This window comes from Globicephala melas, unplaced genomic scaffold, assembly GCF_963455315.2.
Source record: "Globicephala melas unplaced genomic scaffold, mGloMel1.2 SCAFFOLD_905, whole genome shotgun sequence".
In the NCBI taxonomy this organism is placed as follows: domain Eukaryota; kingdom Metazoa; phylum Chordata; class Mammalia; order Artiodactyla; family Delphinidae; genus Globicephala; species Globicephala melas.
In genome coordinates, this window is record NW_027207997.1 from 11,512 (window position 1) to 29,051 (window position 17,540).

At 55.2% G+C, this 17,540-nt stretch overlaps 1 protein-coding gene across 6 annotated transcripts; it reads left to right on the forward strand.

Moving 5' to 3' along the window:
* The first annotated feature begins 481 nt into the window (after window positions 1-481).
* Window positions 482-12,768, forward strand: LRFN1 (leucine rich repeat and fibronectin type III domain containing 1). 6 transcript variants are annotated; one of them, XM_030874293.2, is made up of 5 exons: window positions 482-600; window positions 3,067-3,099; window positions 5,315-5,369; window positions 5,782-7,224; window positions 11,022-12,768. In XM_030874293.2, the coding sequence occupies exons 4-5, from the start codon at window positions 5,819-5,821 to the stop codon at window positions 11,929-11,931; spliced, it is 2,316 nt and encodes a 771-aa protein (XP_030730153.1). In that variant the 5' UTR covers window positions 482-600; window positions 3,067-3,099; window positions 5,315-5,369; window positions 5,782-5,818; the 3' UTR covers window positions 11,932-12,768. The 6 variants fall into 6 exon arrangements, with proteins under 6 accessions (XP_030730153.1, XP_060149128.1, XP_060149131.1 ...); XM_060293145.1 differs by lacking the exon at window positions 482-600 and adding an exon at window positions 703-806; XM_060293146.1 differs by lacking the exon at window positions 482-600 and adding an exon at window positions 793-906.
* Window positions 12,769-17,540: the final 4,772 nt, after the last annotated feature.

Below are 17,540 nucleotides of genomic sequence, written 5' to 3' on the forward strand. Positions count from 1 at the left end.
TGTGGTCTGGGGTCCCCTTAGATTTGGGGGTACAGACTAAGGTCCCTGATGGGTTTGGGGCAGAGTCTGAGGTCACCAAGGAGAGCAGGACATGATTTGTGGTCCTGGGTGGCTGAGGAACATGGTCTGGGTTCTCAAAGGAGGTAAGGCATGATCTGGAGTCCCCCTGGGCATTGGGACACGATCCGAGGTCTCCACTGGGGCTTCAAGGATTCCCCATGCCAGTCGGGGCGTGGTCTGGTGGTCTCCCGGGAAGCCGGCAGGGCTGGAGGTGGGGCTGGGGAGGGGTTGGGGGCGGGCCGGCAGCTCCGCAGGGGAGAGGGGTCTGCAGCTGGCCCAGGGGCGGGGGGCGGGGGCGTGTAGCCGCCCCGCCCGGCCCCTCCGGTCGGCGTCCCCTCCCCGCTTGCGGTGGTGGCGGCGGCGGGGCTCCGGCGGCGGGCGGTGCGGAGGGCGGAGCTCGGCGGCGGCTCGGGAGGGAGGGCGGGAGGCGGGAGGGAGGCGGCCCCGCGGCACCGCGCCCCCTCCCCCGGCCCTCCCCCCACCATGGCGCGGAGCGAGGCAGCGGCGGCGGGGCCGGGCCCGGGGCCCCCCCTTGACTGGGTGAGCGCGGCCCGCAGCGGCCAGGGAGGCGGCGGGCGGGGGCGCCGGTGTGAGCGCCGGTGTGAGCGTGCGAGCGTGTGAGTGTGTGTCCGCGGCGCTGCGGCGGGCCCGGCGTGCGCTCGCGCGGCCCTCTGTGTGCCCGGCGCCGGCGTGTGCGGCGCCCTGCTTGTGTGGCCATCCGGGTGTGTGCCGGGTGTCGAGCCGAGGTGCTGTGTCCTGCCGTGCGTGTGTGTCCCCCCGGGTGGCTGCCCCTCCTGCTGTGTGTCTGGGGGGCTGTCGCGCGCCCATCGGAGGGGCTGTGTGCAGGTGTGTGTGCGTGGGTTGTGTGCCCAGGTGTGGGTCCCCCACCCTACCCCCCCGCAGCTAGTGTCTTCGCGCGGCTAGCTGCGTTGGGTGTTTGTGTCCGGGTTGGATGTCCATCCCAGGATCTGTGTAACCGGGTGTGCCCGCTTGGGTGTCCATTTGTGCGTGTGTGTGTGTGTCTGCGGGTTGTATGTCTCCGAGGGTGTGTGTCTGTGCGTCCATGTCAGGTTCCCGGCGGGGGGCTGGGGCTCAGCGCCTCGTGGGACCAGGCCTCTGTGTGGGTTTGGGGGAGGGGAGTTTGCCGCTTCCTCGGTCCATGTCAACTCCGGGGGGGTGGTGGTCCTCGGCGGTCCTTGGGGGAGACGGCCATGTCTTCCCCTTCCTGGTGGCTGGGTGGGGGGGGATGGGCAGCCGGTAGGTGGACAGATGGAGGGATGAGAGGCCGAGGGATGGACAGATGGGCCCTAGGGGAGGGATGCAGACCCGGCCCTTTCCCACACCCATCCCACCCCACTCCCTCACCGGCCAGATCTCCGCAGATGGGGCCGGAGTTGCCTGCATCCAGATAGCCAGGCTGAGGGACCTTTGGGCTGCTGGTGGGAGGATTGCCTTGGACCAATGCTCTACGACTCAGGCCCTCAACCCTCTGAGATTCGACCTGCTGAACTCTGACCTGGCTGGGGAGGGGTTGTGCTGGGAGGGAGGGATGTTAGGATTTCTTCGGCCTGGGCAGTAGGTGGGGCGGGGGTGCCTCAGGTCTGGGAGGCATGTGTGTCCATGACTGTGTGTGAGTGGGGTTCTCTGCTTATCTGTTGACTGTGCCACTGTGGTTCAATATTTTGTGTGTATTTGTAAGTGTGTAAATCCCTCACAGGGCAGTTGTGCGAGCACGTCTGTTATGAGTGAGCACCTGGGAGTGTCTGTGCAGAGGTGGGTCTTTCTGTACCTGTGTGCTTGTTTGAGTGTGTATCAGCCTTGTAAGCATCTGTGCATGTTGTGGTTCTGTGTATGTGTGTGAGGTGTGTATTCGCGAGTGTGTGCATTCGTGCATCTGTTGGTGTGGTAATGTATGTGACCATGCATCATGGGGATATGTGAAGTTGCATGAGTGTGTTTGGGCATTTAAGAGCATGCACCTGTGTATCTGTGCACGTGAGCATCTGTTGTATGTGTGTGCCCCTGTGTGTTGGTGAGTGTGCAAGGGTAGATCGGTTATAGGTGCACGCACCTGGGGACACGTGGGTTTCACTCTTGTGTGTGTGCATCTGTGTGTGAGTGTACAAGGGAAAAGGCAATATGGTATGTGTGGTTGTGCATTGGTGTGTCAACCTTGAGGGTATGTGTCTATACTGTGAGTCCATTTTTGTGTTCACGTTGGTCTCTGGGGGGTGGGGTTGTGTATGTTCAAATACATATATTCAGGATGATATGCGCACATGTGCCTGTGTCCTTGACACAAGGCTGACCCCACTTATGGGCCCAGTGAATTGGGGCCCATGTGGCATGACCTGTGGTATGCTGGGATCCATGGATACAAGTGTGCCCACATCCTGGACCAAGAGTCTGTTGAGGGCGGGGGGCACACAGATCATGCTGCTGTGTCCATGGAAATCCAGATGGAGAGTCGTGGGTTGTGGGCCCATGTGGGTTTTGGCATGTCCACACATGTTGGTGTGACAGTGGTGTGATGGTGAAGATGAGAATCTCTGGTCCTCCCCCAGCTCCTGGTACTGTTCAGGTCTTTGAAGTTGGGGGACTGGGATGTGGATTCTGGAAGGAGGAGGCTGGGAGCCTAGAATCCTGGGTTTGAAGGAGAAGAGGGCTGGGGGGCCAGAGTCCTGTGTCTTGAGAAAGGCAGGAACTGAGACCTGGACTCTTGAATCTGAGGGAAGGGGAGGGTGGGGTTCTTAGCCTCTTGAGCCCCCAGAGGACAAAGGACAAAAGTCCTAGACTCTTGGGTTTTGGAGGGTGAACAGTCTTAGGCCCAGACTCCTTGGTTTCCAGAGATGACTTCCTGGGTCCACCTGAGACTATGCAGAATCTGCAGCAGGGGAGCTGAGAGAGTGATCACACCAGGGACTTCCTTGGCTGAGATGGTCTCTGCGGCAGGTCTCCGGAGAGGAGCCAGAAGAATGTTAACGGTGTGGTTTTGTTCCTTTGCAGGTACTGGCCCAGGCCCTGATTCCCTGAAGAGAGGTGAGTGGGGGTCCCACAGGCTGGGGAGAGAGATGTGGAGTGACTGGGCTTGTTCTGAGCCAGCTGGAGGCCTGGAACACTGCCTTGTATGGATTTCAGTGGCGGTTATGGCAGGGACCAGGTGCCCCCCAGGCTGGGGGGTAGGGACAAGGTCAGGAACATCGTGTTTGGGTAAGGGCTCGAAAGAACCATGGCATGGGTGGTAGGTGGTGGTCTCAGACCTGGAGGCATCCCCTTTCAGGATGAGTCAAGTGGTCGGAAAAGGGAAGTTTCCACATATCAGTAAAGGATCCAAAAGAGTTTCCTGACGTGATATGACCCTGCATTTGGAGAGTGGCATGGATATAGTTTACCATTGTGTGTGTGTATGTGCATGTACGTGGGAAAATCTCCTGATACTCAGACCTGCTGGTGGCTGAGAAAAAGCCAGAGAAAACGATAATTTAACGCTAATAGCAGCTAACGTTTATATAGTGTTTACTCTGTCAGCAACTACTCTAAGCATGTTACAGTGTATTATCTCATCTAATCCTCACAATAATCCTGTGAGGCAGGTGCTATCATCCTTGTTTTACAGATGAACACACTGAGGCACAAAGAGAGGAAGTCACCTGATTAAAGTCACACAGCAGGGAATTGGGGGTGTGAACCTGGAAAGGTTGGGGCCAGATTCTGTCCGGCAAGGCTGCACTGCCTCTCGATGAATGTTAGCTATTTTCAGTGTTATTATTACAGTTTCAACTTGAGTCCCACCCAAGCTGTGGGACTTCCCGTTGCATAGATTGTGGTTCTGAGCCCTAGAGACCCTACTGCCAAGCAGGTACAGAGCTGGGCCTCCTACCTTGGGAGCGCCACCGCCCAGGCCAGGGTTTTCTGTCCATTGTAGAGCAGTGTCCTGGAGGGAGTGCAAGACAAATTAGTGGGGGGCCTCAGAGATGGTGGGATACCCTGACTTTGCCTTTTTCTCTCTTCAGCCCCATCACCGTCTCCCTCAGTCTCTCTCTTTCTTCCCGTCTTTATCTGTCTCTATAACACTCTTACTTTCTCTTCCTGTCTCTCCCCCTCTCCATCTCTGTGTCTCAGTCTCTCTTTTCTGTGTGTGTCTCCTCCACCCAGTTTTTCTGGCTCTCTTTGCTTCAGTCTTACTGCCTCTTCACCTTTCTTTCAGATTCTTTCTCTTGTTATCTCGTTGTCTCTCTCTCTGAATCTGTCTCTCTGTAACTGCGAGTCCATCTCTCCCTCCCCCTCGTCTCTGTCTCTTGGCCCCTTCTCTGTGTCCACAGTCCCCCTCCCCATGGGCCGAAGGATCAAGGCCACATCAGGTCACAGGCCCCAAATGCAGATTCCTGGGAGGTGGGCCAGCAGGGACTGGGGCATGGGGTGGGGTGAAAACAGTTTCAGGGACCCCCCCCTTCCCATCCTTTTCTCTTCACCCCCCACCCACCCTGTGTTGTGATGGGAGTTGACATGTCGTGGGCTGCAGCTGCCGCAGGGGGAATCCCTGCCGGAAGGTTTTGCCTGGAGCAGAGGCACAGCCTGATTTTGTGTGTGTGTGTGTGTGTGTGTGTGAGTGTGTGTGTGTGTGTGAGTGTGTGTGTGTGTAGGCATATATGGGGCCTTGTGCCCATTAATGTGAGCATGAAAGTCTGCCCCCTGTGTGGGAGCTCAGCAGAGCCCAGGATGAAACCAGCCTCAGAGAAAGACTTTTCAAGACTGAGCAGGGAGACTGATGTGTTTTTCTCAGCCTCTCCCACCATCAGAACCCCTCTGCTACAGCCAGAGGTTGCGGGGGGTGTATTACCCTTAACATTTACTGAATACTTACTGTGTGCCAGGCCTGATGCTCAGTGACCCCTATGAATGAGTTCACTGAACTCTTGCAGCAACCCAATGAAGACAGTACAATTATCAGACCATTTTACAAATCAGGAAATTATGGCCTAGTTAGGGAAAATCATTGGTTTGGGGTCACAGAGCTAGCAAGCTGGGGAAGCCAGGACTTGAACCTGAGTCTATTTGATCTAAAGCCCTTGCTCTTAATAATAGTGCACATTTTTATCTCTGGCACATATTGGACACGATGATAATAATAATAATTATCCACTTACATGTATTGAACACATTTTATATGCTGGGCACTGTTCTGAGTATACCATGCTCATTAATCCATTTAATCCTCACAGAGGTAAGGCCTGTTTTTATCTCCATTTTACAGATGAAGAAACCGAGATTCAGAGAGGTTCAGACACTTGCCCGAGGTCACACAGCTAGTAAGTGTCAGAGCTGGAATTTGAACCCAGGGAGTATGGCTTTGATATCCATGACTTTAAGCCCTAGTCAGCTGTGATTTTTCAAAATATATCATGGGTAGTGGAAGACACAGGCTGGGCCAGATGACATCCCTCTGGTTGTGAGATTATAAGAGGTCTGGGAGCTCCTAGAAGAAGGGCAGAGGTGGGTAGGACACTCAGAGGTGGGGCAGTGGTAATTTACCAAGCAGCAATGGAAATACTGTTATCTATTAACAAGTGCATGCCAGCTGATGATCAGTCTTGTCACTGTTCTAAAGGACCCGCTTGTCAGGAAGGGAGGGATCTGGGTCGGACTCCTAGCAGGAAATCCCAGGGTGGCCAGGCTGGCGGTCAAGCCCTACGCCTGGGTGACCCTTCTCCTTCCTTGCAGATCTCACCTCCCACTCCTCCCGTCTTCCCCCTGCACCATGGCTCCAGGCCCCTTCTCCTCGGCGCTCCTCTCGCTGCCGCCTGCTGCCCTGCCCTTTCTGCTGCTTCTCTGGGCGGGGGCATCTCGAGGCCAGCCCTGCCCCGGCCGCTGCATCTGTCAGAACGTGGCGCCCACGCTGACCATGCTGTGCGCCAAGACCGGCTTGCTCTTTGTGCCTCCGGCCATCGACCGGCGCGTGGTGGAGCTGCGGCTCACCGACAACTTCATCGCGGCCGTCCGCCGCCGAGACTTCGCCAACATGACCAGCCTGGTGCACCTCACCCTCTCCCGGAACACCATCGGCCAGGTGGCGGCCGGCGCCTTTGCAGACCTCCGCGCCCTCCGCGCCCTGCACCTCGACAGCAACCGCTTGGCGGAGGTCCGGGGCGACCAGCTCCGCGGCTTGGGCAACCTCCGCCACCTGATCCTCGGCAATAACCAGATCCGCCGGGTGGAGTCGGCCGCCTTCGACGCCTTTCTCTCCACCGTGGAGGACCTGGATCTGTCCTACAACAACTTGGAGGCCCTGCCGTGGGAGGCCGTAGGCCAGATGGTGAACCTGAACACCCTCACGCTGGACCACAACCTGATCGACCACATCGCCGAAGGTACCTTCGTGCAGCTTCACAAACTGGTTCGCCTGGACATGACCTCCAACCGCCTGCATAAACTGCCCCCTGACGGGCTCTTCCTGAGGTCCCAAGGCCCCGGGCCAAAGCCACCCACGCCGCTCACGGTCAGCTTCGGCGGCAACCCCCTGCACTGCAACTGCGAGCTGCTCTGGCTGCGGCGGCTGACGAGGGAGGATGACCTGGAGACGTGCGCCACCCCTGAGCACCTCACTGACCGCTACTTCTGGTCCATCCCCGAGGAGGAGTTCCTGTGTGAACCTCCGTTGATCACTCGGCAGGCAGGCGGCCGGGCCCTGGTGGTGGAGGGCCAGGCGGTCAGCCTGCGATGCCGCGCTGTGGGTGACCCTGAGCCGGTAGTGCATTGGGTGGCACCTGATGGGCGGTTGCTGGGGAACTCGAGCCGGACCCGGGTCCGGGGGGATGGGACACTGGATGTAACCATCACCACCTTGCGGGACAGTGGCACGTTCACTTGCATAGCCTCCAACGCCGCCGGGGAAGCCACGGCACCGGTGGAGGTGTGCGTGGTGCCTCTGCCTCTGATGGCGCCCCCGCCGGCCGCCCCACCACCTCTCACCGAGCCTGGCTCCTCGGACATCGCCACACCTGGCCGACCTGGTGCCAATGAATCTGGGGCTGAGCGCCGGCTTGTGGCTGCCGAGCTCACCTCCAGCTCCGTGCTCATCCGCTGGCCAGCCCAGAGGCCCGTGCCTGGCATCCGCATGTACCAGGTCCAGTACAACAGCTCCGCGGATGACTCCCTTGTCTACAGGTGGGTGCTGCAGTCCCAGGACCTCCTCCCAACCCAGGGGCCCTCCCTCCCATCTGCCGGCTCACTAGGCCTTCTTGCTCAGCTGGGGTTCTAGATGGGTACGTAGAGTGGTCTCCGGCTCTCATTTGCCATATTTCCTTCTCTCTCTCTTTCTGTCTCACTGTCTTTGTGTTTCACACATTTTGCATATCTTCGTTTCGCACCCACATGAGCCAGACCGGGGCTGGGCACTGGAGTTACAACTGAGTGCGCCCAGCATGATCCCTGCTCTCGTGGGGCTCGTGGTCTACGTCACTGCTCGCCAAAGGTGTCCGATTGTCTACCTTGTCAGTTAAACATTCTAGAGCATGAAGTATACTCACACATATATATTTACAGTTACCTTCATATTTGGAAATTATATACCAGTGCTACTGTATCAATACATTGGGTACATTATAGAAACAGAAAAGTATGAGAAAAAGATATAAATACAAATTATTTCCACCATCCACTGGGTTAGAAGCCATCGCCCCGGTGAGGACAGACACATATGGTGTAGACAGATGTTAAAGAGTTACTTTCCCCCATCATCTGTTTTTCTCTTGTTCTCGCCATGTCTCTGTCTGTCTGTACCTTCTCTCCCTCCTGCCCTCATGAGGCACTAAGCCCCGGCTCTCTGCTAGGCCCTGAGCTGGGTGCAGGGGACACAGGGAGACCAAGAGAGCAGTCCCTGCCCTCAGGGAGCTCACAGCCCGGAGGGAGGAGGCCGTACACGATGAATTAACAGCCTTGGCCTTGCGTTGCCTCTCCAGCTGGGTAGTTTTTGAGTGTGGCTCACAGCCACAGACCTGGCACACAGTGGGAGAGTTTGATAGGTGGTTGTGGACTCTGTGGACGTCTCTCCTTCATCCTGGCTCTGCCTCCCTTGGACACACTGTAGAGTGCCCACTGAATGCTTAATCCTGTGTTTGACTTCACTTGGGGGCGCCAGAGCGGGTGGAGCCATTTCCCCACCCGTGGGCAACCTCAGATCTTGGGGGTGCTCAGACCTGCACTGAGATGTCTGCCTCTTGGGCTCCATCTTCACCTTGCCCAGCGTTCTCTTGGCCACGGTCCTGGCACACAGTAGGCATTTTCCCATTGTTGGTTGAATGAGTAGATGCCTCCCTTTTTTCTTGTCTCTGTCATCCTCATTTTCCTCTCTTTTTGAATCTGGTCACCAAACACTGAATAAATGCCTACTGCATGCCAGTTTCCATGCTGGGCCCGGGCCTACCGAGATGGATCAAACACTGGCCCAGTCTTACAAACATTAGGGCAAACAAATGAACAAAACAAAAACTTTTATAACGTGCTACCAAGGATTCTACTCCATTCGACCTTCCCAACTCCGCTGTGAGGCAGCCATGATCCCCCTCCCATTTTACAGACAGGGGAAAGTGAGGCTCAGTTGGGGGAAGTCACTTGCTCAAGGTCACACAGAAAGAGGCAGAGCCAGGATTCCAGTTCTTACCCTTCTAACACCTAATTCTGCCCTTTTTACACTGAACACATGTTTATCGAGCACCTACTGTTTGCCAGGCAGGGATTAGGGGAGATGGATAATACATTTCTGTAAACAGCTCTTGGTTTCTGTGATTCTCCACCTCTCTCTTTCTCTTTTCCTTCTCTCTCTAACCCATGGTCACTACATGATGGAGTGGAGGGAGGTTTACAGGTCCCCAGACCCTGCATGTATGCCAACGTTGGTGGCCCTCTGTCTCCAGCTGGGCAACAGACCCTGGGACTCTTCCATTCCCTGTAGGGCCACAGTTCCTATCCTCCGTCCCCCATTGCAGGCCCCTGTGCTACAGCACTGCAGGAGTTAACTTCCTCACTGCCGCCATGGGCGGAGGTGACAACCAACCAGAAGCCTGCTCTGCTGCTTGCTTGGGTCTTACAGCCAATTAGAGACACATGGGCTCAAGCTTTCTTAAGGAGCCAGCCTCTGTCCTTGGAAAGGGGGGAGTCCCTAGCAACTGGTTATTTTGGGGGAAGGAGCAAAAAGAATCCAAGGCTTTTTGAGAAGGGATGATGAGAGGAAGAGGAAGACTTAGAGCCAGGGGCCCAAGGTTGGATGGGGTGGGGGGGGGCACTGGTCTGTGAAATGGCAGGCAGGGGGAGAGTCAGAGAGGTGGTTGGCCTTTATGAGGTGGTGAGGGCCTTACCTGAAGTCTTTCGGTGGGAGGATGGCTCTTGGTGGTGGTGGAACCTTCTGGAGGTGGAGGAACTGAGGTGGGTTTCAGGACCAGAAGGTGGCCTGTGGAGATGGGGGCATGGCCTTTAGAGGAGGTGGCGCTCTTGCAGCATAGTCCCCACGCAGATGAAGAGGCGGTTCTTGTCTCTGGTGACCCACTAAGAGCTTTGTGGGAGAGGAGAGCTTGCGAGATTGAGTGCATGCAAATCTATGTGGATGTGGCAGTCCCAGGTTAGCCGAGGCTGGACATGAAAGGGGTGTGCCAACAGAAGAGGGGCAAGGCCTAGTGGGAATGGCCTTGTAGATGCGGAGGAGCACAGCTGGCAGGAGAGTGTGAGCCACAGCAAGGGTTACTGGCCAGCATCGTGTGGGACGCAAGCTGTTAGTGAAATTATTAAGTGCCAGCCTTTGGCTATGTTAACTCATCATACTTCACGCCATCTCTATGGAGGAGGAATTGTTAATACCCCCATTTGGGGGAAATGAGACACAGAGAGGTTAAGAAACTTGCCTGAGGTCACAGAGCTAGCAAGGAGCAGAAGAGAACTCAAACCCTGGCATCGTGGCTCTCAGACTTTGTCAGCTTAACCACTTCTCTACACTGCTGCTCATTTGAGGGCAGGGGCCCATAGCAAGAAAGGAGCATGCTTTCTTGGCTACATTTGCCCCAATTATGGATGAAACTTACCGGGGGGCAGGCTTTAGTGACTTCAGGCAGTATAGGGGCAGGGCATGCACAGAGTGGTTGCCTTTATTACCTGGACACGTGCGGGACATGCAAAGAGTAGACATGGTCCTAGGCACAGTAGGGGAACCATCTCCAGTGGACCGTTGTGGGGTGTGGCTTGGAAGGCACCTGTCAATCAGAAGGGAAGTGGCCTTTAGCCCTGGCCCCTTAGTAGGTGGAAATATGGAGTTGAGGGGCTTGGAAATTGTCCCAGAAAATAGATGCAGCTATGAGATGTGTATACCCAAGGATGTACAGATGAGGGGGAGTGGTCTGTATCATGGTTTCCCCGAAAGGACAAGAATGTGTAGAAGAGAGGAACTAGAAGAGCACCCATTGCCCCAGTAGGAGTAACACGGGGTGTGAGGTGACCTCACTGTCCACTTGAGTGAGGGTGGGGCATGCAGGTAAGGGGGCGTGGCCTGTAGCATCCATCCCCTTAAAGGTGGGAGTATGTAGATAAGAACGCTTGAATTGCATTTGTCCTAGTAAGAATGAGACACTGCTAGGGAGCATGCCCCTTGAGGGCAGGGCATAAAAACTGTAGCATTCCTCCCTGGCAGGGGCCAGGATATGTAGATGAGGGTAGATGAATGGCTAAAATTATCCTAGTAGGTGATGAGCCACGGACAGGGGGTGGGTCTGAGGGTGGGGCATGCAGATAAGGGGCATGGGCTGTATCAAAGGCCCTGAGAGGGTGAGAATTTGTTGCTTGAATGGCTGCTGTTGTCCCAGTAGAGGGTGAGACACTGGTAGGGATGTATCGTTTGGTCCCCCCGGGTGGGACGTGCAACTGAAGCATCGCGGTTCAGAGTGGCGCTAACCCCGCGCTGATCCCGCCCCCTCCCGCAGGATGATCCCATCCACCAGCCAGACCTTCCTGGTGAATGATCTGGCAGCGGGCCGCGCCTACGACCTGTGCGTGCTGGCCGTCTACGACGATGGGGCCACGGCGCTGCCCGCCACCCGAGTGGTGGGCTGCGTGCAGTTTACCACGGCGGGGGATCCCGCGCCCTGCCGCCCACTGAGGGCCCATTTCTTGGGCGGCACCATGATCATCGCCATCGGGGGTGTCATTGTCGCCTCCGTCCTCGTTTTCATAGTTCTGCTCATGATCCGCTACAAGGTCTACGGCGATGGGGATGGCCGCCGAGTCAAGGGCACCTCCAGGTCGCCTCCGCGGGTCAGCCACGTGTGCTCTCAGACCAACGGCGCAGGCGCAGGCGCAACGCAAGCCCCGCCCCCGCCGGCGCAAGACCGCTACGAGGCGCTGCGCGAGGTGCCAGCTCCGGCTGCGGCGGTGGCCGTCGAGGCAAAGGCCGTGGCGGCCGACACGGCTTCCGCGGAACCGGAGGCGGTCCTTGGACGCTCCCTGGGCGGCTCAGCCACCTCGCTGTGCCTGCTGCCGTCCGAGGAAACCTCCGGGGAGGAGTCCTGGGCCGCGGCTGGCCCTCGGAGGAGCCGTTCTGGGGCCCTGGGACCGCTGGCTTCGGCGCCCCCCACTTTAGCTCTGGTTCCTGGGGGAGCCCCGGCCCGGCCGAGACCGCAGCAGCGCTATTCGTTTGACGGGGACTACGGGGCGCTCTTCCAGAGCCACAGTTACCCGCGCCGCGCCCGGCGGACAAAGCGCCACCGGTCCACGCCGCACCTGGACGGGGCCGGAGGGGGCGCGGCCGGGGAGGACGGAGACCTGGGGCTGGGCGCCGCCAGGGCGCGCCTGGCCTTTACCAGCACCGAGTGGATGCTGGAGAGTACCGTGTGAGCGGCTGGCGGGCGCCGGGACGCCTGGGTGCCGCGGACAAACGCCCAGCCGCCCGGACGCCGGGGCAGGACTCGGGGGACAAAGCTCCGAGCAAAGACGTCGGACTGCAGGGGAGGCGTGCCCTTCTCCTCCCTGGATGGGGTGGGCGGCCTGGGCTGCGGCTCGAAGTCACGCCCCCGCGCTTAGGGGGGTTGGAGGGTGGGCCGCCGAGCTCCTCTCCCCCACGGACTTTAAGCCCCCCTCCTGCCCCTCCCCCCGCGCGCTCGCGGACCTCGCTGGAGCCGGTGCCTTACACAGCGAAGCGCGGGGAGGGGCAGGGTCCCCCGACACTGCAGCACTGAGACACGAGACCCCTCCCCCTGCCCGGGACCCGGGGCAGGGGCGAGGAACCCATTTCTTGTATCTGGCTGGACTAGATCCTATTCTGTCCCGCGGCGGCCTCCAAAGCCCCCACCCCCACCCCATTCAATTCCCTGGTCCCGTCGGGTCTGGCTTGGGGTGCCCCTTTCTCCGTTCCCTTCGTTTGTCTCTGTCACGCCCTCTGTCGTCTCTGTCTTACGTCCTTCCCTGTTTGTCTCTTATTTCTCTGTCCCGTCATCTCTTCTCCCTCTGAACTCCCGTATTGCGTCCAGCCTCCTTGTCTCTCCAGATTATATCTCCCCAGTACACATTCTCCCGGGCAGGTCCCACTGGAAGGACCAGACTCACCCCTCTTCCTTCCTCTTAACCCCCAAATAAATCCCCACATGAACAAAATCCAAAACCAAATCCCCCTCCCTACCGGAGCCGGGACCCTCCGCCGCAGGAGAATTAAACATTTTTCTGTGTCTGAGGCCACTCTGCTGACCTCTGTGTGTGTCCATGTGTCTTGGGGAGGTTGAGGGGGAGGGTGACCTAGATTACGGCGTAAGGGCTCTTAAGTGAGTCTGAAGGTAGGACAGCTAACTGGGCCCAGGAAGATTTGCAGACAGTTTCCTACCCTCTGAGAGACTTAGAGGTGGGGAATAATATGTCAAAAACAAAACAAACAAACAAAACCCCAAAGGCACAAACAATAGCTAAGGTTTAGTGAGTGCTTGCTGTGTGCCAAGCACTTAATTCGTTTAATCCTCACAACAGCCCTAGGACATCAGTACCATTATCCCATTTTATAGATGAGTAAATTGAGGCCCAGAAGTAAAGTAACTTGCCCCAGGTCACATAACCAGAAGGTGGCAAAATTGGGTTTTAAAAAGGCAGGCAGGTTTCTGAATCTTTAGTGCTGAGCAGCTAGGAAATGTTCATTCTACACATAGGCACTGTGCTAAGCACAGCTCATCTCTCCAAGGTCGGACGGCTGTTGGAGGCAGATGCATTTGGTCCCATTTTACAGACAGGAATCTGCACCCGAGAGCGGTGAAGTCACGTGCCCGAGGCTCCCCTGGTGAAGACATTGGAGACCTGGCAGTTTGACCTCAGTATCTGTTCCTCACCACTACCAAATGTAGCCTCTGATGTCTGTGTCTGGAGGCTAGGGAATGGCCCCCAGGACCTTAGTTAGCTGAGTGTGGGTATCCAAAGCCAGCCTGGTGGGGGAGGGGATGAGGGAAAGGGCTCATTGGTCATGCTGTCTGGAATCTGAGGGCTCTTAGGTAGAGAAGGGGTCTGCTTAGGGCGCAGGGCTTGGTGTGGGGAGGGGAGTTTCTCAGGTGAAGGTGTGGGCTGTGGCTGGGGAAGGGAAGTTGTTTTGGTGTGTGGGCCCTGCAGTGAAAACTCTTTCCCAATCCTGGGGAAGAAGGAAGAAGGCCTCATGCCAGCCAGGGGCCTCCTGAGGCCTGGGGAGGAGGAGAGAAAGACAGAAATAGAAACAGAGCAGGAGGGAGGGGAATGGATCTGGGCAGACAGGGTGGTAGGCAGCAAGGACAGAGGCACCAGAGAATCACAGGCCAGAATCACCCAGTGGCCTAGCCACACTTATCTATCTCAGTCATCACGACTCCTGAGTACTGAGGGCTTCCCACACACCAGGCACTGTGCTCACAAACCCTCCCTGATGCGTGAATAGAGAGTGTGCAGCTCAGCCCCTGGCACATAGCACTCACAAAATGGACTCAAGACAGTAAGCATGATTACATCTATACTCTGCAACAGATGTGTGCGGTGTGTGCACCCTCTTATTTATTTTTGGATAGGTAAGAAGTGGGTTTACTTAGAAACACGCTCCACAGACAGAGTGTGGGCCATCTCAGAAGGCAAGAGGCCTTGTGTACCCTCTTTTTTTAGATAAGGAAACAAGTTCAGAGAGGTAAGGGCTTGCCCAAGATCATGCAGGCAGTAAACGGCAGAGCCATGATTGGAAAGTTTACTGCCTCCAAATCCTGCACACCTAACCATCTGACTATATTGTTGCTGATCCACCTGATAAAGCTTTCTTGAGCATGTACTATGTACCTGGCCCTGTGCAGGGGATACAACAGTGAACAAAATAGACAAAACGAGAAACCCCTGCCCCATGGAGCGAGGAGACAGTAATCAAGCAAGTAAATAATGAGTGTCTGGTAGTGAATAAGTGTCACGTTGAGAATGAAAACAGGATGCTGGGATGGGATGACTGAGAGGCTTACTTTAGGATAGAAGGTCAAGGAAGGTGATGTTGGAACTGGAGAAATCCATTGTGGGCAGAGCCAGGGAAGAGCATTCCTGGCAGAGAGAAGAGCATGTACAAAGCCCCTGAGGCAGGAGTGTGCTTGGTGTGTTGGAGGTACAGCGTGTCTGGACGGGAATAAGGGGGAGAGTGAGAGGAGAGCAAGTGGGAGAGGCAAGCAGGGAGCAGGTTCTGCAGAGCCTTGTGGGCTGTGGTCAAGAGTAAAGATTTTATTCTCAGAGCTGTGGGAAGCCCGTGGAGTGTTTTCAGCTGGGGCAGTATATGGCCTGATTTCCATGGAGAATCCAGCTTCGAGCAGGGTGTGCCTGTCTTCAAAACAAAATCAGGAACTGCCACCTCAGAACTTGGCATCCACCCATCGGCACATTTGGGACCCACATGGTCCCTGGTTCAGCCCTTTGGATGACAGCCATCACCTTCCTTCCCCTGTAACTTCAGGTCTTTCATTTAACAGAGAAGTATTTATCAATGCCAATGACATGCTTGGTTTTGTTTTTTCCCAAAATTGAGAGCTTTAAACCCAAGAACAGGTACATTAGTGAGAGAGGGCATGGTATCATTCGAGGGGAGTATTGGAACATCTGCTCTGTGCCCTGGCCCTGTGATGGGCACTGGTGACCCAGCAGTGACCAGTTGGTCAACAGTGACTGACTGACCAAGACAGCTCCAGTTCCTGCCCTCTTGGAGCTCAGGCAGACAGATATGGCAATAGGGCTGCGGTGGGAGAAACGTAAAGCCTATCAGAGCCCAGGAGAGCTGCCTGACCCTGCCTGGAGGTTCAGGGACGTGTGTTAGAGTCTTGGTAGCAAGTGACAGGAAGTCAGCTTAACTGGATTACGTGTAAAAAGCGTGCATTTGTTGGCTCATGTAGCTAGGAAGGAGACAATCAAGGGTAAAGCTACCAGGAACTTGGCCTTAGAGACTGGAACCCAGGCTCAACTCCATCATGACACTCTTCCCATTCATTTCTCTTCTCCGCTTGTCTCAACTCAGATTTATCCCCTTCAACTGCATGTAATAGGGCAGACACAGACTCAATCCTTCTAGCACCATAGCCCAGAGGTAAAATGGCAAAACCTCCAGTCCTAAATGAAAAAAAAAAATCCCAGGGAAGGGCTCTGATTGGCCTGACTGGGGACACATGCCATCCCTGCATTGATTGTGATATCCAAAGGAATGGAATGCTTTGACTGGCCAGGTTGGGGTCACATGTCCAGTTCGTTTGGCCTGGGGAAGGGGGAGGTGCTAAAAATATTAGGGTGAACCATATGAAATTGCCAGTTTTGTAGGTTAGAAATGGCAGAACATTAGCAATTTCATATGGTTGAACCTAAATGGTCACTGGGAAAGTAGGATGGGAAAACTTATTGGGCATATAAAAGCAATAGAAACCCCAGTGCTCCACTCAGAAGGATTTTGTTTCTGTTTTTGCGGTACGCGGGCCTCTCACTGCTGTGGCCTCTCCCGTTGCGGAGCACAGGCTCCGGACGCGCAGGCCCAGCGGCCGTGGCTCACGGGCCCAGCCGCTCCGCGGCATGTGGGATCCTCCCGGACCGGGGCACGAACCCGCGTCCCCTGCCTCGGCAGGCGGACTCCCAACCACCGCGCCACCAGGGAAGCCCACTCAGAAGGATTTTTGGTGGAGGAAGTGATATTACTGAGACATAGGGAATGAGTGGAAATTAGATGAAGATGTGGTAGTGGTGGGAGAGTAGTGGGGACATGTCCCAAGCAGAGGGAGCAGCTTATGCAAAGGCTGTCATGAGGGAGGCAAGGGAAGACTGGTCACTTTACTCTGGAGACGGAGTGCTCTGACTGGGCACACCTGAGTCTTGTGTCCAACCAATGAGGGAATGGGAAAGGGGGATCCTGCCCCAAAGGAAAATTGAGAAGCTTTACCAGGTGAAATGGACGCTGGGCAGGCAAACCAAAGTATATCCAGTTCAAAATTTCTTTGTTAGGCCTTGGCATCTCCAAGCAGAGGTTTGCAACCTTGTTTCAATTACATCACTCATACTGAAAAGGGGTATATGCCTGAACTCAGACATGTCCTACATGATTCAAATTTTTATTATCAAATAATTGGTCTCTTTCTCTGGGTTCTTTGCTGGGCATACAGAGATGGATTTTTGAGGATACATTTGGCTGAAGAAACAAAACCCAATTAACATGACTCAAGATATTTGGTTATCTCATTTAATATGTCTGGAGTTGGGAGTTTGGAGCTGTTAATGCAACAGTTTATTGATATCACCAATGACCCATTCTCCTACTCTTTTGTTCCACCTTCCTTGGAAGAATAGTTTCATATTCTAGGCTTGCTGCCTCATTGGCCACCACAGCTCCAGGTCTCTCATCCTTATACCAATGAACTAAGCAGGAAGGAAGGGAACAAATGGAAGAGTTTTCTTTGTGTTAGGGAAGAAAAAAATCCGAAAATAATAAAAATGACAGCAATAAACGCATATATGGGGCTTAACCTGTGCCAAGAATTGTTTTCAATTCTTTACATAAATTAACTCCCTTAAGAAGCCCTTTAGTCTCATGGCCACTCCAAACTGTAGAGGCGGGTGATCCACACTGGACCCTGTCCAATTTCGTGACCCACAGAATCTGTGAGCATAATAAGATAGTTGTTGTTTTACTCCACTAAGTTTGGGGTGTTTGTTATGACTTGGAGAATATTGTTTGTGTGAAAGCTGGAGCCATGGCTGCTGTCTTGAGACCGTGAGGTAGCCACAGTAAGAATCGGTCAACAGAAATGGAAAGAACCTGGTTCCCCAATGACATGGTTGAAAGAATGAATGAATGGGTTTTGGAGCTGCCCTGCCAATGCACTTTTTACTGTGACATAATAAATTCACTTTTGTTCTACCCATTTGAGTTGGGTTTCTGACACATTATAGGATAAAGCATCCTGACTGATATAGACTTCCATCTGTCCTAGGTACATATGGAAAAGAGA

What these genes read in the sequence shown, in the direction of transcription:
- LRFN1 (XM_030874293.2), top strand. Translation starts at nt 5,819, where the DNA reads ATGGCTCCAGGCCCCTTCTCCTCGGCGCTCCTCTCGCTGCCGCCTGCT. An exon ending in GATGACTCCCTTGTCTACAG is followed by an intron (nt 7,225 to 11,021) that starts GTGGGTGCTGCA and finishes CCCCTCCCGCAG; the next exon opens with GATGATCCCATCCACCAGCC.